The sequence below is a fragment of the Megalops cyprinoides genome, chromosome 21 (genome assembly GCF_013368585.1).
Source record: "Megalops cyprinoides isolate fMegCyp1 chromosome 21, fMegCyp1.pri, whole genome shotgun sequence".
In the NCBI taxonomy this organism is placed as follows: domain Eukaryota; kingdom Metazoa; phylum Chordata; class Actinopteri; order Elopiformes; family Megalopidae; genus Megalops; species Megalops cyprinoides.
This window is the reverse complement of record NC_050603.1, coordinates 5,091,877-5,115,969: the sequence shown is the minus strand read 5'-3', so window position 1 is coordinate 5,115,969 and position 24,093 is coordinate 5,091,877. Positions and strand designations below refer to the sequence as shown.

Genomic DNA, 24,093 nt, shown 5'->3' with positions numbered 1-24,093 from the left:
TTACAGTTGAACCCAAAAAAAAGAACAATAAATAGCTTCTGTTAATGAAAGTAATCAGTCTTCCTCTTTTCGTTTCTAATGCCGGGAGCTGACATTGAGGCTGGGGCATGGCAGTGGCTCTGTCTGGCTTTCTCACTGGCTGGGAAGCAGTCTGCTGTGCCCTCAGGGGAGCTCAGAGAATGAAATGCTGATTAGGTTCATTAACACTGGGGTTTTTCTGTTCATTTTTTTTCACTTGAAAACCCACCCTTTTAATATAAAATCAACACACATTTACAAAAGATTTACAGCACTGAATTATGGAAATGAGACTGTCCATCAAAGCATGCGGTTGCCAGGTAACAAGAGGACGCAGTAAAGGAGTTCATTAGTTTCTAAATCGAGACAATGTAAAAAAATGGGGTGGCAATGTACAAAGTATAAGATAAAGAGAAAGGAAAAAAGCTTTTCACAAGAGCTCTACCTGTCACCTCTGTGGTGATTAGCCATAGATCTTACAAAAGGGGTTGAATAGGAATTTATACTTTAATATTTTATTGGTCATATTGGGGTCATACATGTATAAATGACTTGTCTTGAAGTGGGGAACCATTTCCTGATCTAAAAAATTAATTTTGAATAATTACGACAAAAACTGAATAAAAAAAAAAAACTTGACCAAAAAAAAAAGTGACCATGATAAAATAGAAAGCACCAACATTTGGAAGGAAAGTCTCTTCGGTTCTCACAGTTTGGGACTCGTGTTGATGATATCATCAGTGATGTCACTGATGATGATGATGATGATGATGATGACGTCTCTCTGGAGGTGAGGGGAGGAGTCAGATCCACAGTGACTGGCGTTGCAAACCGTCAACCGCCGATGTCAAAGTCTCGAGGACAGCAGCTGTAAAGATGTCCGTGCTGAAAGGTGGCAATCGGTGCTCTGCAGCTTCACCGGACTAGGCCTTGGTTTCAGGGTCTGACGTCAGTCACTGTGGACTTCCCCTCCCCCTTGTAGGCGGTGACCAGTAGAGGGGAAAGGAGTGTGCGCCGGTCTCTCTCGCGCTCGCTCTCGCTGACTCTTTCCCCCGTGGCAGAGGGGACCCCAGGGGGCCCGACCTTAATTGACGGGCCCCTTGATGGCTCCCGCCTCCTGCAGCCGAGGGGAGGTGTAGGCCGAGGCTGCGAGACAAGCCGCCAGCTCGCAGAAGCCGGGGAGACCAGCCGGGCCCGCTTTACCCGGACGTCCCGCCTCGCCTGGGATACCCTGAGGTCCCCTTTCGCCTGGTTTCCCGTCCCGGGCGATTCCGTCGAGGCCTGGGGGACCTGCGGATAAAGAGGGGGAGAGGGGGAGAGGGAAAGAGGGCGGATCAGTGAAAACCACTTCAGTCAGCCAATCAGAGTTTTGACTGAGTAGCAGTGCCTGTTGGGAGTTGTAGTAGGTTGTGTAAGGTGTAAGACTCATAACCAAAAGGTTGCTGGTTCAATTCCCCGCTGAAGCACTGCTGCTATACCCCCGGGCAAGATACTTATCCCAGAACTGCCTCAGTAAATATCCAGCTGTATAAATGGATGTCATTCACTCTGTACAAGAGTGTCTGCTAAATGACGATAATGTAATGATGTAGTATGCTATTCATGGCTGGAACGGAACTTGAAAGGCTGCTGGAAGTTCCAGGTCAGTGATCAAGAGTAAGACTTCAGAGTTTTTTCCCAGGTCGGCGCACGGATATTGAGCGGCAGGACGCCGTGCAGGGGGAGGAGACTGATCTCACCTGGGATTCCAGGTGGTCCGGGCTGGCCAGGGTGGGGGCGGCCAGGTTCGCCTCTGTCGCCCTTCGGACCCTTCTTTCCTGGAAGGGGAGAAGGAGAAGGGGTGGATCGGCGTGAGTGTGACTTTCACCGTGATACTATTCAGACGGATCACACGCAGCGCAGAAAGCGAGGTGGCAAAGAGAGGCCTCGCCACACAGCAGGAACGGGCCTCCCCAGCCCCGATTGCTCCTCATTACCCCATCAGCCCTTCCAATCTCCCATCCGGCTTGAAGAGGCGAATGATTGGATTTTCGGAGCCACTGGAGCATTTTGAATAACCAGACAGGATCGATCATGTCTGGGCAAAGCAGACCTCATTCCTAGCAGAACTAATACAGGAACCCCTGCATTACCGCACACCTCAGTACAAACCCCTCTCCATGCTGAAGAAACTTTGCTCTGCAGCTCATAAATTCTGTGAAGGGTTGCCCATGTGTCTTGTTTCTGTTATGATAGATATGTTAAAATTAGATACGTTAATGGCTAATCACCAAACAAGCTGGGGTAATACCAATATAATAGGTACACCATCGACTGGTGAAGGATTAGCTGGTATTTACTGAATCCATGAGTCATCTGTAATCAGTGTGGCCTGAAGTGTTCTGAGTGATCAGCCGCTCTGAACTGAATCTGAGTTGGTTGTTTTTTTTTTGTGATCAGCTTAGTTGGACTGAATCACGGTGTTATCTGACACCGTCACATGTGGACCGAGTCCATCTGTGATCTGTGATCGTCTGGTGTGGTCTGTTGTACCTTTGAGTCCGGTGTTGCCGATCTGTCCCACCGCTCCGATCATGCCTGGGATCCCCCGAGCCCCGGGGAGTCCGTGCAGTCCCTGTGGACCCGGAGCTCCAGGTGGCCCCGGGGGGCCCGGCGGGCCCATGACGCCAGCTCCGCCCAGAGCTGCCCTCTTAGCGCTGACCGCCAACGCCGCCAAGCGCTCTGCCAACGACAAGCGCGGGCGTCAGTGCCGTCACATTACGTTTACATGTCATCAGTCGGAGCTTCTAACGCAAAGAGACTCATAAAGCAAGAACACAAAAGCACATACAACAGAAACACGCGGACAAAAGTACAGAAAATGATGACAGCCACAAAAACCGCATCAGAACTCAGTCCATTAGTCCATCACACAACGCTGTAATAACGTCATGAAAACAGGAACGCTACAATGCATTTCAAGTCTAGGGAAAGCTGAGTGGCATTTTATTGAAACGATCAATTGAATCAACAGATCTCGCCACCGTGTAAACCGTCATTATTAACGGCTCATCTCAAGTTTATTTTTGCGGTGGATTTTGCGGCGGGCGTATCAGAGAAGCACAGATACGCCTTCCGGAAGCCTCTGTGTTTCCTTTCCGCTAGATATATGCAGATCAGCTCCTTCCCTAATCTGCTCTGTTCCTCTCTGACCTTGCGTTTGTATCCCGTTAGCTAGCATGAGCCCCAGTCTGTAGCCCCGCACTGCAATCGACCGGATGGGGCGGGATCTTAAAAATAGCCTTGTGAGAAAACAGCTGAGTCTTGCCCACCAGCATTAAACCTTATTATCATCCCGCGTCCCTGATTTATGAATGACTCCGGAGATGCAAAGGGCACCTGGGGACGCGCCACGGAAAGCATCACTCGTTTACAGTTATTTCACTCTATATATGGAAATTTGTTCTCGGAAAGATGATAGGAATTTCAAAATGGGTCCCAGGCAAAGTGTTTAGTTAGCCACACTAAGCACACAGGGATTGGGCGGTCATTACAAGGATGGATGCTCGGTACGTCCAAACAAACAATCTCCCCGAGTGCCATTTTTATCCTGAAGCCACCCTGGGTGACTTTTTAAGTCCGGCTGAATCCAGATGAAGCACGGCATGATGGGAAATAAAGGGAGCTGGGAGCTCTGTGACCGAAGGCGCGTCTCACCTTGCAGCATCTTCAGTACCACCTCAATGATGTGCTGGTCTGAGGCATCTCGCCCCTGGGAAGAAAAAGAGGAAAGGAATGATGGGAGATATGAGACAGAGAGAGAGAGAGAGAGGCAGGAAGAAAGAGGTCTAAACTTCTATCTTGTCAGATCTCCCCGCCTGATGTAGTGTGACAGGACAGCTTGTTTTCGGGGCATGTCTTTGTTGTGCCATGCTGTAAACTTGTGTACAATACAAGGTCTGGCATTGGGGGCCTCTCTGACATGCCTCTTTCTCTCAATCCATTGGGTGGGTAGTTTTTAGTAGTGTTGTGTTGCATCACACTGGATGTGATGCCCGGCGCACGTGTGTATGTGAGCGTGTGTGTGCGTGTGCGTGTGCATGTATGTGTGTGTGTGTGAGCATGTGTGAGTGTGTGTCTGTGTCTGTGTTTGTGTGCGTGTCTGTGTTTGTGTGTGTGTGTGTGTGTGTGTGCGTGTGTGTGCATGTGTGTTTGCATGTGTGTGTGTGTGTGTGTGTGTGTGCGTGTGTGAGACTCACAGGAGTTCCCTGTCTTCCAGGCATGCCTGGCACGCCTCTCTCTCCATTGATGCCTCGGGGTCCGGGCAGACCTGAGGGGCCCTGGTCTCCTGGTTTGCCTGGGTCTCCGGTGGGGCCGTTGAACCCGGGCTCACCCCTCACTCCTTGCTGTGGGCGCACAGGGAAGAGAGATGTAGCATTCAAGGTAACCGACAGTGTGTGCTATTAAAGTTGACACATTAGTCTGTGCTGTTCCAGCTGCTCGAGTCAGTGATGTGAATAGGGGTTTTTATAGCCAATGCAAATGTATGACCTTTCAATATGAAACACACCTACTTGTAAAGACTATATTGGGTATTAGAATCCAGACAGTTCATAGTGTCTGAACTTTTAATGGTACCTCTGTTGTGAGGCTGCTTGATATACAAGAATGCCCCCTAGAGACGACGAGTGTTCACTGCAAACCCAATACCCACAATACACCTCTGTAAAACTGAGCGCCAAAAAGGAGGGTAAGCTACTTTACACTGTAAGTTCTATGGTATGACTTTGCTGGGCATGGAACATGTCAATTGACAGTGAAATGACACGGTTGTTGAACACCTGGTACTGGCAGGTAAGCTGTAATTTTATCAAACTACAGGGTATCACATTTTGATACTCTCTTTTTGGGCCGCTAAATATCGTATGATTATATGAATAAAAGCTGTTGTTTTCATACCTGTCCTTTTGGTCCGGGTTCACCAGATATTCCCTGGTTGAGGAGAAAGAAAAACATAAATACTCCAATTCTTTGCAGATGAACAATGGCATTTTCTCCTCCAAGAATAAACCCTCAACCTTCAGGCCCACACTGCTGCCTGGTGTAAATATTGATCATTAATATATGCGCTGTGTTATAATAATGCCATTATGCCATTCTTAGGACACTTTGACTTACTGACATCCTTTCAAGCTAATGACAGAACTCACAGAGGCATTAAAGCATCAAATTACATTGCCACAGTGCTTAATTAAGAGCTACTAAAGCCCAAAGATTACATAATTTTACATCTCAGAGCCTCTGTGAGCTTTTCATTAGTTTAAAATGCTGTGATTTACGAGCAAAGGATAATGTCACGTGATAAGACAGTATGGCCTCTTCTTTCTGGTTCCCTGAACATCCCCCCAACACATACACATACACACATACACACACGCTCACAAACACACCATCAGCACCACCTCAGGTCCTTCTTAATAAAGCCCTGCAACTCAGCCCAAATGGACCTGGCAAAACACAGCAGGTTTGGTTCAGTTCGGGCCTATAATTGTGTTATAACACTCTGTTTCCAGTCGGGTCGGCCTCAGCATTTATGGATGTCAGAGTCTGAATGAATTGCTGTCTAAAATCTGGACTGAAATCTAATTTTGAATGCATGACATGTACACAAAGGGAATGAATGCTTTAAAGCTACCGAACATACCGGGCTTGAATGGTGGATTCATTTATTTATTTAGGCTACTTATTTAGACAGGAAGAACGTATTTTTGCCTAAGTGCTCTTCATTTCCCCGAAAAGTACTGTTCATTTTGTCGAACTGTTGAGCTGAATTTTCCCATTTTCTTTGTTTACTTGTACAGACTTTATTCACTTGTACTGCACTGTTTTCCAAGCAAGGACGGACAATATTGTGTCCATTTGTTAAGCTGCTGAATATCATGCAATTGCTGTGGTAATTTATTTACTTTTCTGTAGACCTTTATTCACTGAGTGCACTGTGGTTTAACTGAATAGGAAAGGTTTTGGAAAGATAAATTTGATTATTGGAAGCTGCTGAACATAATTTTGATTTGATGTCATTATTACAAGTAGCTGGTTTGGTAATTGCTAGTTTTTTTTCTCACAAGCCCACCCCATCAGGGTCAGGTTGGGTAACAGATAGAGTGATGATCTTCGGGGCAGGTTTGGGTATTAAAGTCAGTCAGATTGGACTGGAGTTTCAGTGTCAGGTGTGTGCACACTTTTCCTTCTTACCTTCTCTCCTTTCTCCCCGGCCAAGCCCTCCACACCTGGATCGCCCTGAAAGAGACAGGTGAGGAGACAGGTGAACACTGACACACGCCCCCTCGTAAGAGTGACGGATGGAATATGATACAGCGGTATTCATGCGCTCAGGATTTCAGACATGTAGCAGGAGTGCAAACCCTCACTCACAAAGTCTCCCTTCATCCCAGGCTTTCCTTGGAATCCCTGTTTAGTGTAGAGATGAAGAGATCAGAGTCATATTCATGGCCATAACCATAATCACAATCACAGCTGCGATCATATTCATAAAATGATAATCATGATATTGGTGCTCCAGTAATTAATTTTTATTTTGTTTTTTTTTTCAATAAATGCATACGACAAAAAACATAAACACAGGATACCAAATGCGATCAGAGACATAATATGTAAAAAAGACTGGTTGAGATGTGATCGTTTCACCTTCTATTCAATGTCCCTGTGTCTTCCATTTGCTCTGACATTCAGATCTGCTCACACACACACACACACACACACACACACACCCACACACACACACACACACACACACACCCACACACACACACACACACACACACACACACACACACACACACACACACACACACACACACACACACACACACACGCACGAGTGCAAAGCAGAAATAACTGCAGGAATGTGCTGCAGTGACTATATGGTAACGTATGCCGTTCTGCAGGTGAACAGTGCCATCAGGTGGCCAGAAGGTATTACTGCAGCAACTCTTCATATTATGTACTGTAGCCTCCTCCCCCAATACAAGCATACCCCTGCATGTACTGTACATGGATGTGCCTGCTGTCACCCACCTTGTCCCCCTTAGTTCCTGAAATACCCTGAGGCCCAGGAATTCCCATTGGCCCTCGTTCTCCTTTCTCACCCTGCAGACACAGAATAGTGTTAAAAAAATACAATGACCAAATGAAACAGTACAAGTGAGCATTACCAAACTAACAGTCACATGGGCACTTACAGCTTTCCTGTTCAGAGACACCAAAACAAATATGATGTAAAAAAATGACTTAATAATGACTGACCGATGAGCCATCAATGCCTTGGGGACCCACTGGCCCTCTCTGTCCCCTGTCACCCTGTGGAGAGAGAGAAAGTTATATTTGATTGTGGTTATGTTATATTGTTATGGATATATTTTATTAATTGACGTATTGTTGCTTGGGCAACACAGCAATTGTCTGTCCTGCCAGTAAAGCACCATTGAATTGGATTTAATCGAACCGAAATAGAGAGAGAAAGCCAGAGAGAGATGGTGACGTCAGGGAGTCGGGAAGTGAGCACAGGCTACGTTTTTAGTAAACAGTTCAATAAACGATTCTGACTTCCTCATGCCTGGATGCTCCAGTCTGTGCTGAAGGTGTGAATGTTACCTTTGGACCTGGGACCCCTTCCATTCCAGCTTCACCTGGAGGTCCAGGTTCTCCCTGAGAAACAGAAGGTGAGGGAGGTTTGGTTGGAGAACCTGCACTCAGGTGCACTTTATCTCATGCTCATTGTGCAATAGCTGTATATAACCCAGTGCAATAGCTGTGCTCCAACAAATTGTTGTACAGACACACAGCCTGCACTCCTGTACACTTTAACTTATTGTGCTGTAGCTGTTAACTTATTGTACAGTATCTGCTCATGTTTATTTTTTTATACACCTCATTCATTGCAATCTTGGGCCATTCTGTTTGTTGTACCACTACTGTTGGATGGTATTTGTTGTCACCTTGAAATTCATTGTATGAAAGCACTATGAGAGACATTGGAACCGGAGTCAAATTCCTTGTATGTGTAAAAGCTTGCTTGGCCAATAAAGTCTTATTCTGATTCTGGAGAGAGGAATGATACAGTGAACTCTAGCCAGTAAAATCAGCAGGCGCTTAATATCACTGCTTCCTGTAAACACGTTTCATCCACAGGCAGGTAAATCGCAGGATTTTCTTAGGAGTTAACAGGCACTAATTCACCTGCTGTTGTGTCATGTTGTCTCAGGTGACCTACCTGAGGTCCTGGAGGACCGGACATTCCCACCAATCCCCTGGACCCAGGCTCACCCTGCGGACACACAGGATGATGTCACCTGAAGCTGAGTCACAGGCTCCTGCCATTACACTAACATAATCAGTGAGGGTAAGAGCACCATCCCTTGTTACGGTACACCTATTGTGGTCCAAACCTTCTTTTAAATGGGAGGTATTCCCCAGATTTATGCTGTATTATTCTGTCTGCAGCACTCCACAGAAATTTCACACTGTTGCTGGAACCAAATGATATGTCACAATTGAAGCTGCTCTGTACTCATGGTAGATACACATAGTGGGGGAGTGTTTTTTCTGTAGTCTGATGCATGTTCACTGCTACATTCTGGCATCTGTACATCTGTAGCAGTGAACATGACAATGTGGTGATGGATAAGCTAGCATATCAAAGTAACAAAGTAAATGAAAATGACCGTATGTGACAGTGAGAATGCAGTGAAGAGCAACAGACAGACAGAGCATAGCATAATGAAGGAGACAGCACAGCAATAAAACATAATCAGATAATCTCATATACACTCCCAGACAGGAGAGCAGGCACTGCAGTGATGGGGTGATTGTACAGAAATAAAGATATCCACAGCACGCAGGGACAATCTGACAGGCTGAGTTGAAGGGGCCTCACCTTATCCCCAGCTCCGCCCTTGGTGCCAGGACTTCCAGGTAAACCCTAAAGGGGGACACACGGACAGAGGTCAAAACGGGCCACAGTCACGGCCGACTCCGGCTTCCCCCTCCCTGAAATACTGTGGCATACGCCTCCCGGTGTTTCAGTTTATGCTGAAGGAATGAAATGTAAATGCCGTTAATAAACACTGTGTTGAATATGCTCTGATGGTGTATCATACCTAATATGCTCCATTACCCGCAGGTAGGAGGACAAAGAGTCACATTTGATGATGATGAATCGTTCATAGGCAGAGAAGGGAGCGATTTTCAAGGTGGTTTAAATTTTGTTCTGGGTGAAGGTGGAAGGTCAGGCTGGACCCATGCCCAGAACACACACATAATTTATTACACTGTTTTCAGCGGGTCAAACACAAAGGAAAAGAGGGGTCACCATTCGCATGATCGGGAAGAGAATGTCCTTTTCGCTGGCAAACCGAGGCACGTGACAACTTTGCTAAGCACACATAACTGAGGAAATAACAGTGCTGACATGGGATGGGAGTTACTCACTGCTGTCCCCTGGTGGCCTGGAGGTCCAGGCATCCCAGCCTGCCCTGGAGCGCCCTAGGGAGAGATGAGAAGGAAGTTCAATCACATGTCTCTGAGATAGGTAATCGACATGCAACATTACACCGGGCTTTGATCCGTTGTTTCAGTTGTAGCTGCTGGCATTGGGTTTCTATGTCATCAGTGGTTGGTCTGTAACAAGTCCTTAACTTTAACTTCATGTGTTGTAAGAGGTTTTAGGTATGATGTCAGCTGAAACATATGAAATCTCTTTTAATGTGTGAAACAATGTTCAGTGTGTGAGCATGTTTCAGGTGTTGAATCGGTTTTCACGTGTGAAAGCAGATTTCAGCAGCGAGAGCAGATTTCAGGTACGAAAATAGGTTTCTGGTGGGAAAGCAAGTTTCAGCTGTGAAAGACTTTTTATAGGTGCGCACTAGAGTTCTCACCTTCATGCCAGGAATGCCAGGTGTACCGTCCTTCCCATCAATTCCAGGTAGACCCTAAAACCCCAGCCAGGTGATCAGAATGGTTATAACTGTGACTCCTACATTTGCCAGAAATATGTTCCATTCTGGAGGCAAACTACTACCATCTAGCTTGTAATATTTAAAGTAAATCGTATGCAAAAATATATTCATACATCTGAAAACATGACTTTTACTCACATTCTCCCCCTTCTTGCCAACTGCACCTTGTGCACCCCTGATACCAGGGCCACCCTAAAGGAAACGAGACAATCGAGAGTCAGGTTTACTCACAAAGTGACAACAGCACAAATGCCACAGAGAAACACACTGTGATTGTCTTTACACTTTGGCACCATACTGGGCTTATAGATTTAATAGACTTCTCTACACCAGACAGCGAAAGAAGTGTGCTTTGACCTAGCAAACTAAACTCCACCGTGTCTTACTGCAACAATCCCTAATAATTAGAACAGCCGTATTTGTGTGGATGCTGGTGTGGGGATAAACCAGCATGTTTGGTACTCCAATGTTGACAACAACAGCATCAACATGAATGGTGATATCCTGGGTTAAACTGGAGTTCACACATCATTGTTGGTACTGTAGAGAGTATATCTGCATCTAATTGCCATCCAGTTCATTGATCACTGTGACTTGTGTGTTTTGCTCACTAAGATGATGCCCGATGCCCGATAATATCACAGCTATAATATGTGATAGATATATATGTGATATAAATATCACAGGCGGTTAAAGTTCATTCACAGCCGAGGCTGTTTCCCAGAATGCCTCAGTCAGGGTCCATGATCCGTGAATGGTGTTCATACAGAGGCAGAGGGAGACAGACGGACGGACAGACAGGCAGACACTCACCCCGTCCCCTTTCTCGCCCGCATCTCCTGGTGGCCCCTGAGGTCCCTCCTCACCCTAGTGGAGAGAAACACAGACAGACCATTTCACCAGAGGAAGAGAGAGAGAGGAACGCCCACAAAACATCAATCTGACCTTGCCTCTGTCTCATGCACCCTCAGTCATTAGTACATGCTTGCACACTGCTTGGATTTGATTGGTGGATGTGTGTTACTTACTGGGAGTCCAGGGATGCCAATAGGCCCGGTGATACCCTTGTAACCACGGGGACCCTAAGGAAGACATGACACCATAGTCGGTGTCATCCCATTACATTACATTACATTACATTACATTATTGGCATTTAGCAGGCGCTCTTATCCAGAGTAACTTACATAGGATACAATTTTTACATGCCATCCATTTATACAACTGGATATTTACTGAGGCAATTTTGAGTTATGTACCTTGCCCAGTTCCCCAGCAGGAAATCAAACCAACAACCTTGAGCACTGCTCCTTAACACCATACTACACTGCCAATCCCATTCATTCAATGCCAGTAGCCATTAGTAAGCTCAAAACATAAAGACTAGTTAGCAGGGGACTGAAATTTTAATTTAAATTCACAAATGTCAAAAAGACCTAAGGGCTGTTATTAAATAGTGTAAAATTGTGCTTTTTGTACCTGTTTTACATTCAGTCGAAAACATCTAGGAAGATTCGATTCAGAAGCATTCTCAAGAGAGCTATTCTGCGGATATTGTAACAACAGTCTGAATGTGCTAATTGTTGTGATTTAGGAGATCACGCACTGTTTGTTGTTGCTAATAACATTCACGCACTGACAGCTTGGCACGCTGTTTGGAATTTGGGTGCTTCTTCTGAGATGGATGACACCCCAGCATCATTAACTACAGATGGGGGGGGCAGAGGGGGTGATGGACCCAAACAGGCTGCCCACATTAATGGGGATTTTAAGTATTTGTATTCCTTTGCCTTCTGTCCTCACACTTATAATGGATTGTGTTTACGGAGGTGGATGTAGACAGTGCAAGGGAATGTAAGAGCCTATGGATGGAGAGACAGGCGGGACAAAAAGCTCCTTCTCGAGGTACTTACAGCTTCTCCTTTGGGCCCCACCATTCCAGGATAGCCTCTCAGCCCTCTGGGGCCCTGGAAAGATATGGTTAGAATATGTCATTGGACAGCCACAATCTCCCAGCATGCATATCACCTTATCATTATGACATCATCACAATTACATTTAAGCCAAGGGAAGTCCATTGGTGACATCATTGAGAAGAATGTTGGTAAGACAGACAGAAAGAAAACAGAAGTGAACACATTACCGGAGGGCCAGGTATGCCTTGTTCCCCAGAGATGCCCACATCTCCCTTGATACCCTGTAAAGCACAAACAGAGAAAGAGGGAAATTTAAGTGGTGACGTCTCCAAGACAGTAACATCTTCCTCTACAACATACAAGCAGTTGATAGCACCTCCCATTGTACTGATGCACTGACGAGAGCACTGTGCTATAGGAGATACCCCTTTTTAACTGACACATTAATATGACTACATCTGGAAACTAATGGACTAAAGTAGCAATGGCCTTACTCTCTGTTCCAAGGAACATATTTGGTAGTACCGCTAAAATCTTAAAGCATCTCTGTTTGGAAAGACGGGTAATATATGAAAATATAATCTTCAAAGATCTAACACCCTATCTGACAGAAAATGTGCCTTCACCTGCCAAGCAGTGAATGAGTAGCTGTTTTCAGTCTGAGCTTCACTGTGCAATGATCGCTGATAAAGAATCTGTGGTGTCATCATGACTATTTAGATCTGACTGAGAGCCACATCCTGTGACCTAAACTGGCGATGAAGATCTTCAGTGTTTACACGTTAGCCATTCAGTCCGTAAATGTACATTTACTGCAATAGATTTCCCACTAAAATCAGCCAGGGCTGCCACAGGAATTTAAGCTACTTTAGTTTGTTTTGGAGTTCTGCACTATGCATGGTGGTCAGGACTTCACATCAGACAGGGCATTGAAATGTTCCTCAGCTAGAACATTGTGGTCAAGTGAATAATTCTGTTTGATTCAGATGATTCCTCCACCAGCGCACAAATGTAATATATCAGGCCCTCGCCGTTTTTTTGTATTTTTATATGTAGCCAACAACAGAGGGATGCTGGGAGTTTCCCATTCCACTTCCTGCTGGGGGACACACACTTCCTGCATGCAGTTCCAGAGAAACAGCAAGCAGACAGAAAGGCGGTATGCGCGTGTTTGACACCACTGAAAATCATTATTCTGACCACTGAATATACACCTCTTCCGGTGGTTTCGTAAGCATTGCGACAGCGGCCACCTTGAGCCGTGCTGAGATGCTTTGAAATCGTCCCCGCGCTGAGTTCCTTTTGCAGTGAAGCTGCAAAAGTGGTCATGTCGCGGATACATGCAGAAGATCTGTCTTGCTGTTTTGCCGAGGGGGGATGGCGGCTCCGCGGGCCGGCGAATGCCGTAACCGAGTCCCCCCCCCCCCCCCCCGAGTTGGCTCCGGTGTCCGCCGGCCCGCTCGTCAGCTTTGATTAATTTGCATCACCGCGGCGACCGCTTTCTCCCCCGCTGTACCTGGCTCGCTCTCATCCCCTTTCATCTGAGTCGGCCATTCTGCCTGGGCCAGGGCTCAGGGCCGACTAATCGCACCCAGATTAGTGCCAGCCGTGCCCCGGGGGGGTACTTCATTAACACTAATCCTGCTCTGCTGGTCGGCATCATTAAGGCACTGTGAGAATAGGAGGTGGTGGGGTTTGTGGCCTAGGGGGGGGTCACATGTGGGGCTACCACATTAACAGGCATGACTTCCCATCAGCCATTGGAGTATGTAATCCAGATGATTGGCACCTGGGAAAAACATAGCCCTTTTCCAGGTTGCCTGGGTGCAGTGTTTTTGCTGACGTCTGTTTTATACCATTTCAAAAGGAGCAAAGGGATATTCAGTTGCAAAACAAAACTTAGGGTTTTATTTTGGGTGCAGAAGACCAGGCTGCTTTCTCAGTGAGCAGGACGACTGCCTGTTGTAATGATTACTGTCAATAAACAGATGCATTATGATCACGTGCCAAGCATGAGGACCAGTGTCGTAATGGATTTATGAGAGTTCTCTGACTGGACATGTGCCCTGTGCGGTGATTGGCTGAGAAGAGTTATCTGCCCGGTCATGTGACATCATGTATTACGTACCAATTTTCCTAGGCTCCCAGGGTCTCCCAGCGCTCCAGGACGACCCTTGTGACCCTGTGAGAAGAAAGGAACAGAAACCGATTTAACAACCAGCCAATCAAAAAGGTGTATTTACTACAGCAGCAAATGGCCAAAGAGCGCCTCACCTGAGTACATAATTACATTACATTACAGAGTTCCCAAGCAGGACATAATAGAGGGAAAACATAACTGTCGTAAGCATAACGATTGAAACCATGCAGAGATAAATTTGTACTGCTAGTTTTCTCAAACTGTTGTGATATGCTTTAGATCTGTGTTCAGGATGATTAGCTCACCTTCACTCCCTGCAGACCCTGTGGCCCCTTCGGCCCCGCTGGGCAGTTAGTTGGACACTGCATATAAAAAGAGGAGGAAGGTCAAAGGTCATTGGTCACAGTGCATTAACAGACAGCCTTATACACAAACTGACACTGGGCTGTGTAGGTCCATTTTCACACAACAATGTTCCTGCTCAATAGTATGATTATTCCTCTTATGATACACAATATATGACCTTATCCAGCAAGACATAGAGCTTATATTTAACAGATTGCCCATGTGCTTACCAGGAAGTCTGCACTGCCCTCCTCCCCATGGAACTTTCCAGGAGGACCCTGAGAGAGGAAACGAGAAGAGTAGAGAGAACGATGGTGAGAGAGGGACAGAGGGAGAGAGGGGGGGGGTGGGAAGATAAAGTGTGAGATAAAGTAGCACCAGCAAAGTCTGTTGATGCCTTTAAATTGAGATAAAATAAAATCACCTCCATGTCCCCAGTATACTGCAAGATTGGGGTAAGATAAGATAGTTGTGGTGGATTTCGTTCAAACATATTTACTCTGTGACGCTACCCGAGCAAATAAATGTTTTCCCCACTGCTGCAATCATTATTCTCAGTAAAGCTGTTCTGCGCTAGAAACCATCCATAAATATGGATCTCACTCTGCGGAAGAGACGAGGTTGCAGAGGTCCCATTGTGAGCTTGAGACTCGGGGGATTATGACATCATAATGATAGGTCAAAGGTCAATCCATTACAGCGGCCACGCCTGTCACGGGACAGCATATGTAGCATGCTGCACACTAATTTCATGAGGGTGGACATTAGGAATGTGATTCGTTAAAGAGGCCAGAGGAGGTACGTTCTTCACATGCCCTGTAAGGCATACAGTCCCTAATAGGCAGTCTTTGCAAATGCGCAACAGGCTAGCTTGGGTAAAAAATTAAAAACACACACACACACACACACACACAAAGAGACCTCATTCCCAGAGATTTCAAACAGGGATGAGTGAACCGACTCTTAGCCCCCTGTTACCCTCATACTGCAGAGGGTACCCTGGCAAGGCTTCATCATTAAATCCATAACCTGGAGCACAGCTCTATAATTTAGTGTTCTCTGATGCGGTACAATTCTATTGTGCGCCGTTCGCTGACCAAGGACAATTGTGTAATGTTCTTTTCAGCGACCTGGCCCAGAACTATTGCCTGCTGTTTTGTGCCAGCCTGTTCTGTTACCCCGTACAATTCCTTTGCGTGCCGTTTTGTCACACCCCCCACAAAGTGCAGTCCTGCACCAATCAGTTCTGTGCCCTGCCTCGAGAAGGTCAATGTGTTTTGCACATATTTAGCTGTCTCAGGCAGGTAAATGGGACCACATATTAGTTTGTTATAGTGATCTGGGGAGATGTAACTGTCTTAATGCAATGAGCTGGGAACTCTTATTCTGTCCTCAAACTAGGAATCATAGTCTATCATAGTGAGCAGGGGAACTATTTACAAGTTTATTACAATAGATTGGGAGCTCTTCCTGGTTATAGACAGTACGTGTGCAGCACCTGCTGGTCTTTCACAATAACGTAGGCTGGACTTACTGGTTTCCCTGGGGGTCCTGGAAGCCCAGGAGCTCCAGTTGGTCCCATCATGCCCTGAAATAAGGAGGAAGAGGCTGTTTAGACTAACCTGCTTACTGGAGAGGTTGGCATGCAGTCAGATAGTTGAAGTTGCGCACCTACCTTGAGTCCAGGTTTCCCCATTTCTCCAGGGAGTCCAATAGGACCTGGCGCCCCCTGCAGGTGAAATTCAATTAGAGGGAGATTAAGAATACTCTCTGGCCAGCTCTGCTGGTGTGTGGTGGCGGGAAGGGCAACAGAGGAAAATACAGACTGAATGGTTTTCTCCCTAGGTCTTGAGGGGAAACATAAAATGTGATCTCTTTCAGAACTGAAAAACAGGCGCGAACATGACTTTGTTCCCTATAATGGAAGCAGTAAAAAATTAATACTAATAGATGAGAAGAAACAATTAGCTCACCTTGAGGCTCAAGAAAACATTTTGTAGGTTTGCCAAGTGAAAAGAAACATTATGTGAAAGCAGGTGTTTCAGTTCTTTTAATGATTAATGAGGGCAGCCACAAGCTGGATGAGCACACTGCTAAACTTCAGCATGAATAAAGGGACAATATTTCAGTGGAGTTTAGAAATGCAAAAAAAAAGCCATCATCTCTCACTGATGAGAAAAGCTGAAGTTTATGGCGCGGAAAAGTGAAATGAAGCAAAAAGTTTTAAGTCACACTATACACGACTACCATCAGTGCAGTTCCGAACTCAGTTGGAATACTGTCCTTTTAATTTAAGTCTAGCAGTGTGTGCACAGCTTCCAAACAACTCCATCTGAGTTAGATGTAGCAGACGGGTACATGTGCTGAATTTTTACACATTAGGGGATGACAGATAGGAAGTCTGAGGACTGCGTCTTCCAGTCTGAAAACATCTTCCTGTGCCATTGCAGGAGTGCTGCATCTCTACAGAGACGTCACATCTTCATGTCACTTCAGAACCAGGACCTGGGTTTTCCTCCCCGGTCCACACAGGATTGGTCAGGTGGTTCCGAGACACAGGTAGGACCTGGTTCTATTTTCCTCCCCATGCTCTGATCTCATGAGGTGCAGGTCTGCCTCACCCTCATGCTCTGTCACACAATCAGCCTGTTTCTATCTTGGCCACAGGAGGGCCCAACTGAGATCTGGTGTTGAGGTGTCACTTACAGCAAGTCCGGGCAGTCCAGGTCCCTACAAAAGGAATAGAGTACAGATCCAGTTATACTCCATAACTGTTAAAACATTAATCCCAGGTCATAATCCTGTCAGACTGATGGCACCAGTTTATAAGTGAATAATGTGAGTGGCACAGTTCTTTACACCTATTATGTGTATTAACATGGATATTACATAACATTAATGGATATTACATAACATTACATTATTGTCATTTACTGAGGCAATTGTGGGTTAGGTACCATGACTAAGGGTACAGCAGCAGTGCCCAAGCAGGGAACCGAACCAGCAACCTTTTGGATACGATCCATCCTCCTTACCACTATGCTACAAAAGTTAGTGCCTCGACACATTTAAATAATGTCCCAGTAAAAGCAGACAGCATGGTACGGTTGTGAAAGCAGAGATAAAAGGTTAATAAAGATAAATGATACATCCCTTATCAAAATCTCTGTATAAATCAGTGCTTTCAACAGCGAATATACGGAGTACAGAGCCAATACTTATTCATCACTCTAACAGTACGCTGTGTTACAGTGTACGCTAAGCACAGTCTGATAGCGTCATCTAGTGTTATCCGCGCTGATACTTCGTTCACTGAAATGATCTTTTCAGCTCTGTGTGGGTTTTTGTGGGTGTGTCATTAGGAGTTATACTTACAGTTGGTCCTGCTTCACCAGTAGGCCCAGGCTGACCCTGTAAATCAACCAAGAAAGATATCATTAGATACATTCTCCTATACAGGGTTTTTCTTCAGGAGCGTATGTGATTTGCTACGTGATTTATGACACACGTATACAAGGTTACTTCTTTCTTATCTTCCTGTTTTGATTCTATAGAACTGCTCAAAACTGGTTCTGGTTCTTGCTGTTCTATGTCCTTGCTGCGGGTCAAAAAGACCTAGATAATGCTAGAACACGCAGTTAACTATCTTCCCTGCTAATATCAGCAGTACATTCAGTTACAAGTAATAGTTCTCAGGTCAGCAACAGGCAACGTGCAGCTTCAAGAAATAGAGCAAGGGTCATCATTAAGCTCTTCATGAATCATCAGCATTCACACTCACATTTTTCTTCCACAAAAATGATTGGTAAGAATTCATATCGCCCTCAACAAGAGTTACAAAAGTGACATATTACACTATTTCAAGCTTAAAAACTGTGGGTTCTGTCCGGTTCAAAACGAATGCCCCTTGGTCATAAGTATGCATAATTAATTTTGTTCTATGAATTTTTTTCTTCCCAGGGCTTACAAATCTCATTAATGTTTTGGTTATAATGCAAGTCAGTCTTGCTTAATTTTGACACTAAAAAGTTCTGGGAAACAGGTGCTATGTTTAGACAGATTAGAGCCATAAATCTTAAAAATCCATGCCCCACTGCACCCCCCCCCCCCCCCCCATGTACACACACACACACACACAGTCACTTACACAATCATTTATAAAACCAATTATATCAATGTTGTCCTATTAAAAAATGGAACCCAGGTGTGGGTAACAGTGAGGGGGAAAGGTCCAGTGCTTTTATGAAGAGGGGGTGTGAAATGTGTGTGTGTGTGTGTGTGTGTTTGTGTATGTTGGGTGTGGGGGGGTTGGGGGGGGGTTGAGGATGGTACTATTTAAACATGGCACACATGGTACGTGTTGTTAGGTTTGGGGGCAGGGAGGGTTGTTTACTGAGACGTAGCTGCAAGAGGCTGCGGCATAAGCAATGGGGGCTGAGGATGGGAGTACCTTACAGCAGCAGCTGGTGGCATGTGTGTGGGGAGTCAGGGGGTGCTGTTTGCTGGGACAACAGGGGGAATTAATTAGCTCCGTCGTGTGGCATGCAGTGAGGAATTGTGGGATTGGGTTCAGGAAGGGGGGGGGGCTGTTCTTGCCTTTGGACCAGGATTCCCAACAGGTCCCCTGTCTCCCTTTGCTCCGATCAGACCCTGGAGAGAGACAGAATGAAAGAGATTAAGAAAGAGAAAGACAGGTCAGTGTGATAACCACCCCCTTACTATAATATCCTATATAAAACAGTCATGTAGTAAATAAAGTGATGCTGTGGTAATCTGGGCTGCCCCAAAGGTCTCTGCAGTTTACTATATTCATCATTCCCTTTTTGCCCATGAATTCCATTTCTTGCCTCATTGACTGTTTATTTATTTATGTTCTCTCATATCATATTTTATCTGATCTTTTTGGCATTATTTTTTATTTGCTACATTAATATGAATTAATCAATAGGAGCTGCAAAACTTGTCGAGAAACATTTCAATCTTCGGTATTGTCTTTGATCTGCTTGTTACTCTGTGGATATTTTTTTTCTGTGATTTTTTTTTTCTTTTCTTGTTGCGATTGTTCAACGTGGTGAACTAAAATAAACAGATAAATAGAAATGCGCAGTCTACCTGGAGTTCAAAAAAGGGAAAGTGTGCTTTTTTGTAACGCATTAGGTGCAGAAACCCCTCCTAATGTGTGTTGACGTTTCGTGGGTAATGAGAGAAACTCAGAGCTGAAATTCCACACCAGATTAGCAGGAAAAATCCCTGCAGACTGATTGCTTTGTCTTCTCATGTGACTGAGATCTGGCTGGCGTTTCTGCTTCTCGCACGGCCGGGAACGCAGCGGTCGGCCAGCGGTCTCGCAGGTCCACTCTATCTCCCCTCTCCCCTTGGCTCACGAAAAACCGAACCGAACTCTCCGTAGGTCTGGCTGGCAGACCTCCTCCTAATGATCTTGCTGTTAACCTTCTGGAGTGGTCCAAATGCCACTTTTCCCTTTAATATCCATTAGCCTGTCCTCATGCCTCAAATATTGAAAGAAGTAGAAGGGGATTCAGGCCATGATTGAGTTTATTCTGTTTCATCTCTTCTCATACACACATAGAGGGGCAGCCTGCATCCTCCAAACCCAGACAGAGCCTTCGCTTTGACACCATCTGACTTTAGGCCCTGAAATCATAACAACCCCCCCCTCCTCCCCAAAAAGACACTCACGTCGATTCCATTCTCCCCTGGTGGCCCATCTGGACCCGGTTCACCCGGCTCCCCTTTCGCTCCCTAAAATCAGAGCCAGGCACAGGGAGAGGTGAGGGGCACTGACACCCACACGATCCCCCACACACAGACAACACAACAGAGGCAATGGCACAGACCAGAGACGAAGGAACAGGCCAATAACCAGCGCACAAACTGCATGTGTGAGAGAGAGGACTTAGATCTGTAGCTGATGAGATGGTCCGTGTTCACTGGAGATAACAGTGTGATCTGAAAAGGAGGCGTGCTCCCCAATACCGAGACATACCAGACAAAGCTCCACTAGTGAATCAAGACATCTAGCAGATGATCGTGACACATAGATTATGGGTTTGGTTACAGACACTAGTCACAAATGTAACACAGAATACAAATCCATGGGATGATGCCCACTGTGGTAACCTTCAGCAGAGGAGTCTGTACTTACAGCAGGGCCCGTGGGGCCTGGGGGACCCTTATCTCCCTGCAGAGAGAGAAAGAGAAAGGGGGGGGGAGAGAGATTCAGATGAGTTCACCATGATACAGCACTGTTTTTGAGCTATGAGAGAAACTGTCCATTGGGAAACCAAAAGGGGAAGCACTTGCCATATCTGATGGGGTAAAAGTGAAGCAAAAACCTTTAACGTAAAAGCGTCATTTCTCATACAGCACTTAGACACTGTGAGGCAATTAGACACAAATTCATAGTGTCTACTAATTCCAAGCGTGTGTGTGTGTGCACGCATGTGTATATACTGGTGCAAGGGCGTAGGTTTGCATATGGACAGTAGGGACATGTCCCTACCAATATTTTGGGAGGACAGAATTGACCCTACCAATATTTGAGCGAACTCGTTCGCATTATCTTTGGAGGGAAGCATGAACCAGTGTCTATTCCTGTGTGGCATACTGCGGAGGCTGATCCTATTTCCTGTGTCACAGCGTAACGACAGGCTGACAGAGGGCGAGCGCTGAGGATGAATAAGGCAAGCCCAGCATGGGAGAGGGAAGTGGCGAGTGCTGACGTCGAGGCCTTAATCATGGATCAGTCACCGTGGGAATTTCATATTAATGCACTGATAATACCTGTTGCCGCGGCTCTGTGACGCAAAAAAAGGGGCAGAGACATTTCGACCATTTTGTGGCACGCCTACAAGTTAGCCCCACCCCTGGCACCCCATCACCAAATATCCCCTCCCCCAACTAAATACTCACTGCTAAGGTATCCATTCCCTCCCAAATCCACCCCCCCCCCCACCCCCCCATCCCTGCCCTGCCCCGCCCCCGCCCCCTTGACTGATTCAAATTGAATAAACCTTTCACAGATCTACACAGACAGAACTTCTGATTATGTATGTCCTTTCAGTATCTTTGTGATGCAACACTAGGTACAAAAACTATTGTGATGGGCTCTCATTTTCATGAAAAATGATAAAAAACATTCTTAGGTACACAGATATAATCAATATTATACCTTCTATACTAGCTTTTTGTACCCTTTATAATTATATTATGACACTTTCATGAATTTAATGCTGTCAGGAGATAGTATTATTCTTTCTCTAACACTTTCTGAGCAATGTTTTCAGGGCATACTTCAAGTCAGTCAGCAGTATCGCATTACCAGCATACTGAATTAATGAACGGTCGCAGGATGTCTCAAACCGGGGGAGCGAGTTTCTTGAAAAAAAAATCCTCACTGCGGGAAACAGTGCTCTTTTTGTGCTGCGGTGTTTTCGTTCTGCGCGCCCTCTGGCGGCACGACTGCGACATGACGGCCGCTCGCCACAGGGAAGCCCCAGCGGACAAAGCCCGTCTTTGTACCGCACTTTGCGAGCGGCGCGGAATGACTCCGATACTCACATCTATGCCGTCGGACCCGGGGGTGCCCGAGGGGCCGGGAGGGCCGGGTAGGCCAGGGGGACCGGCCGGACCAAGCCCTCCTGGTGGACCCGTCTGAAATGAAATGCAACATAATTAATCTTTAAAATTAAGACCACAAAAATTGAGACTTAATTAAACACTGACACAGATCTGGAGTATATAAATGTCGATGAAATGGATATTGTTAATATAAAAGGCCTTTTGACAAGCAAGAAAAATACTGTTGTAATATTTTTATCGGTATTTCAGCTGTTTCAACTCCTTGTTGAAATAAATACAGATACACCTCAGAATTCTGTATTACAGGTGATATTGCATAAGGACTTCTCAAAGATATCTTGAAGGTTCTCAATATTTTAGGAAAGTGTTATTTAAAATATAATATCAATGACAACATTCACAGGGAGCATGCGAACAAATACTTATTATCACAGATAAAATATCACAGGCAAATACTTTGGATGAAATATTATAGGCAAAACAATAAAAACAACATATCCATCGGCTTGTAAAAGATATATCAAGTATGTCCTCATATCTGAGTACATACGACAAAAATATTCAATGCAAATATATATTTGAATGGGTATATTAATACAAGAGACCTCTCCATTTCAGTGGTAGTGTATGGTTTTCCATATCACAGTGTTTCTTACTGACAGAAACCAACAGCCAACAAAAACAAAAATCTTTTAAAGCTCAGTTCTGTTCATGCTCCACATTCATGGGCAGATTCAGGCTTGATAAACAAAACTAAAAGACACAGATTCTTCAGTACCTCAGCACATATCTCAAAGCCTGAATGAAAAAAACGCAGGAATATCCAACGCTGTTGAGGTGCACAAAAGACAGGGAAGGGCTTTTTTCTGCTTCACGGTAAATCTGTGTCCCTCCCATTATAGCAGATGATTTATTGTTGTTTAATAACATAGTCAAGATGAAATAAAACAATGGCATGTTGGAAAAGGGGGGAGGGGTCAAAAGGCCAGGAATGTTAAACTGGGCCTTCTCTAACCAATGGTGCTGGAATTAATTGATGAATCATTTCTGAATGATCAAAGCAGAGGCACCAGTCACACCTTTTTTTCTGCCGTAAAAAGGGAATATGTGCCAGTCTTGAGCAAAATGCTTACAAAACAGCTCTTTTTTCGATTGTCAGGTGACCCCTGCAAATGATCTTAGCCCAGATCTCCCTGTAATTAACAACAAAATCTGACCTCTTGTCCTATAGCGGTGGCTGGTAGCCATGCTAACATGACTACACCATCTGCAGGGTGACTGTGTTTGCACTGAAACCAGACCTTGAGAATGCTGAATACAAATCTTTGTATCTCTCTCTCTCTCTCTCTCTCTCTCTCTCTCTCTGTTTTCCCAAATTCCTCCTATTCCTGGACCACTCGCTACAGCTGGTCCTTAATTCATTCTCTTGCCTTCTTTTGTTTCTTTTAACTTCCTCCAAAGCTAAGTTAAAAAGAAAGCTTGATGCAGCTGCTGTAAAATCAGACAGTATATTATTCTAACTGCCAAAGCGGAGTCGATATCGAGCCCATTGGAAAATACCAGCACCTATGCATGCAAAATAACATGTTGCCCTGGGTTCCAATGTTTAAACGTGTACAGTGCATTTCAAGCTAGAGGAGTCAGCAGCGGTAGTGATATGTACCTGGGACTGACATGTTTCAGAGCTGTACAACAGGGCAAAGAACACGCCATAATTTTCAGAAATAAACCTGAGCTCTTTTCCTTCTGTAAGGACACACACACACACAATTCAACCCCTCATCTGAAGCTTCTGCACCTCAGTCAGAGACAGACAGGGTCACATCAATCAGCCTGTTTAATGACGGTGGCCATCACCAACCCTCCTCTAGTCTCTTTCCACGGTATTCCCACGTCCGGACTCAGGCTCTGAGCAAGTACCACCGGCTCCCTGCATCCTTACCCCACCCCGCCCCGAATCCAGGCACGGACCCATTCCTCACTCACCACTTGGGCCAGCGTCAGGCAAAGCATCTGTAGTAGGACTAAGTCCCTGAAGAGAGCAAAGTGTCCAGCCAT

The 24,093-nt window shown here is 45.5% G+C and overlaps 1 protein-coding gene across 1 annotated transcript; it reads right to left on the bottom strand.

Annotated features, from left to right (window-relative positions):
• Positions 1 to 724: 724 nt before the first annotated feature.
• Positions 725 to 24,093, bottom strand: col9a2 (procollagen, type IX, alpha 2). Its single transcript, XM_036516107.1, has 33 exons — positions 24,022 to 24,093; positions 22,015 to 22,107; positions 20,600 to 20,635; positions 20,134 to 20,196; positions 19,030 to 19,083; positions 17,809 to 17,844; positions 17,140 to 17,163; positions 16,109 to 16,162; positions 15,968 to 16,021; positions 14,664 to 14,711; positions 14,394 to 14,450; positions 14,077 to 14,130; positions 12,176 to 12,229; positions 11,946 to 11,999; positions 11,063 to 11,116; positions 10,848 to 10,901; positions 10,173 to 10,226; positions 9,954 to 10,007; positions 9,508 to 9,561; positions 8,954 to 8,998; positions 8,291 to 8,344; positions 7,672 to 7,725; positions 7,324 to 7,377; positions 7,096 to 7,167; positions 6,433 to 6,468; positions 6,253 to 6,297; positions 4,957 to 4,989; positions 4,257 to 4,403; positions 3,715 to 3,769; positions 2,551 to 2,739; positions 1,758 to 1,835; positions 1,112 to 1,308; positions 725 to 802 (listed from the first exon to the last, which is right to left on the bottom strand). The coding sequence occupies exons 1-33, from the start codon at positions 24,091 to 24,093 to the stop codon at positions 725 to 727; spliced, it is 2,160 nt and encodes a 719-aa protein (XP_036372000.1).

Bases quoted from the DNA above. Each gene is read 5' to 3' on its own strand.
- col9a2 (XM_036516107.1), bottom strand. From the start codon at position 24,093: ATGGCTGGACACTTTGCTCTCTTCAGGGACTTAGTCCTACTACAGATG. The intron at 4,990-6,252 runs GTAAGAAGGAAA...CTCCTCAACCAG, and splicing joins CCGGGGAGAAAGGAGAGAAG to GGAATATCTGGTGAACCCGG. The intron at 1,836-2,550 runs GTACAACAGACC...CTCCCCTTCCAG, and splicing joins CGGCAACACCGGACTCAAAG to GAAAGAAGGGTCCGAAGGGC.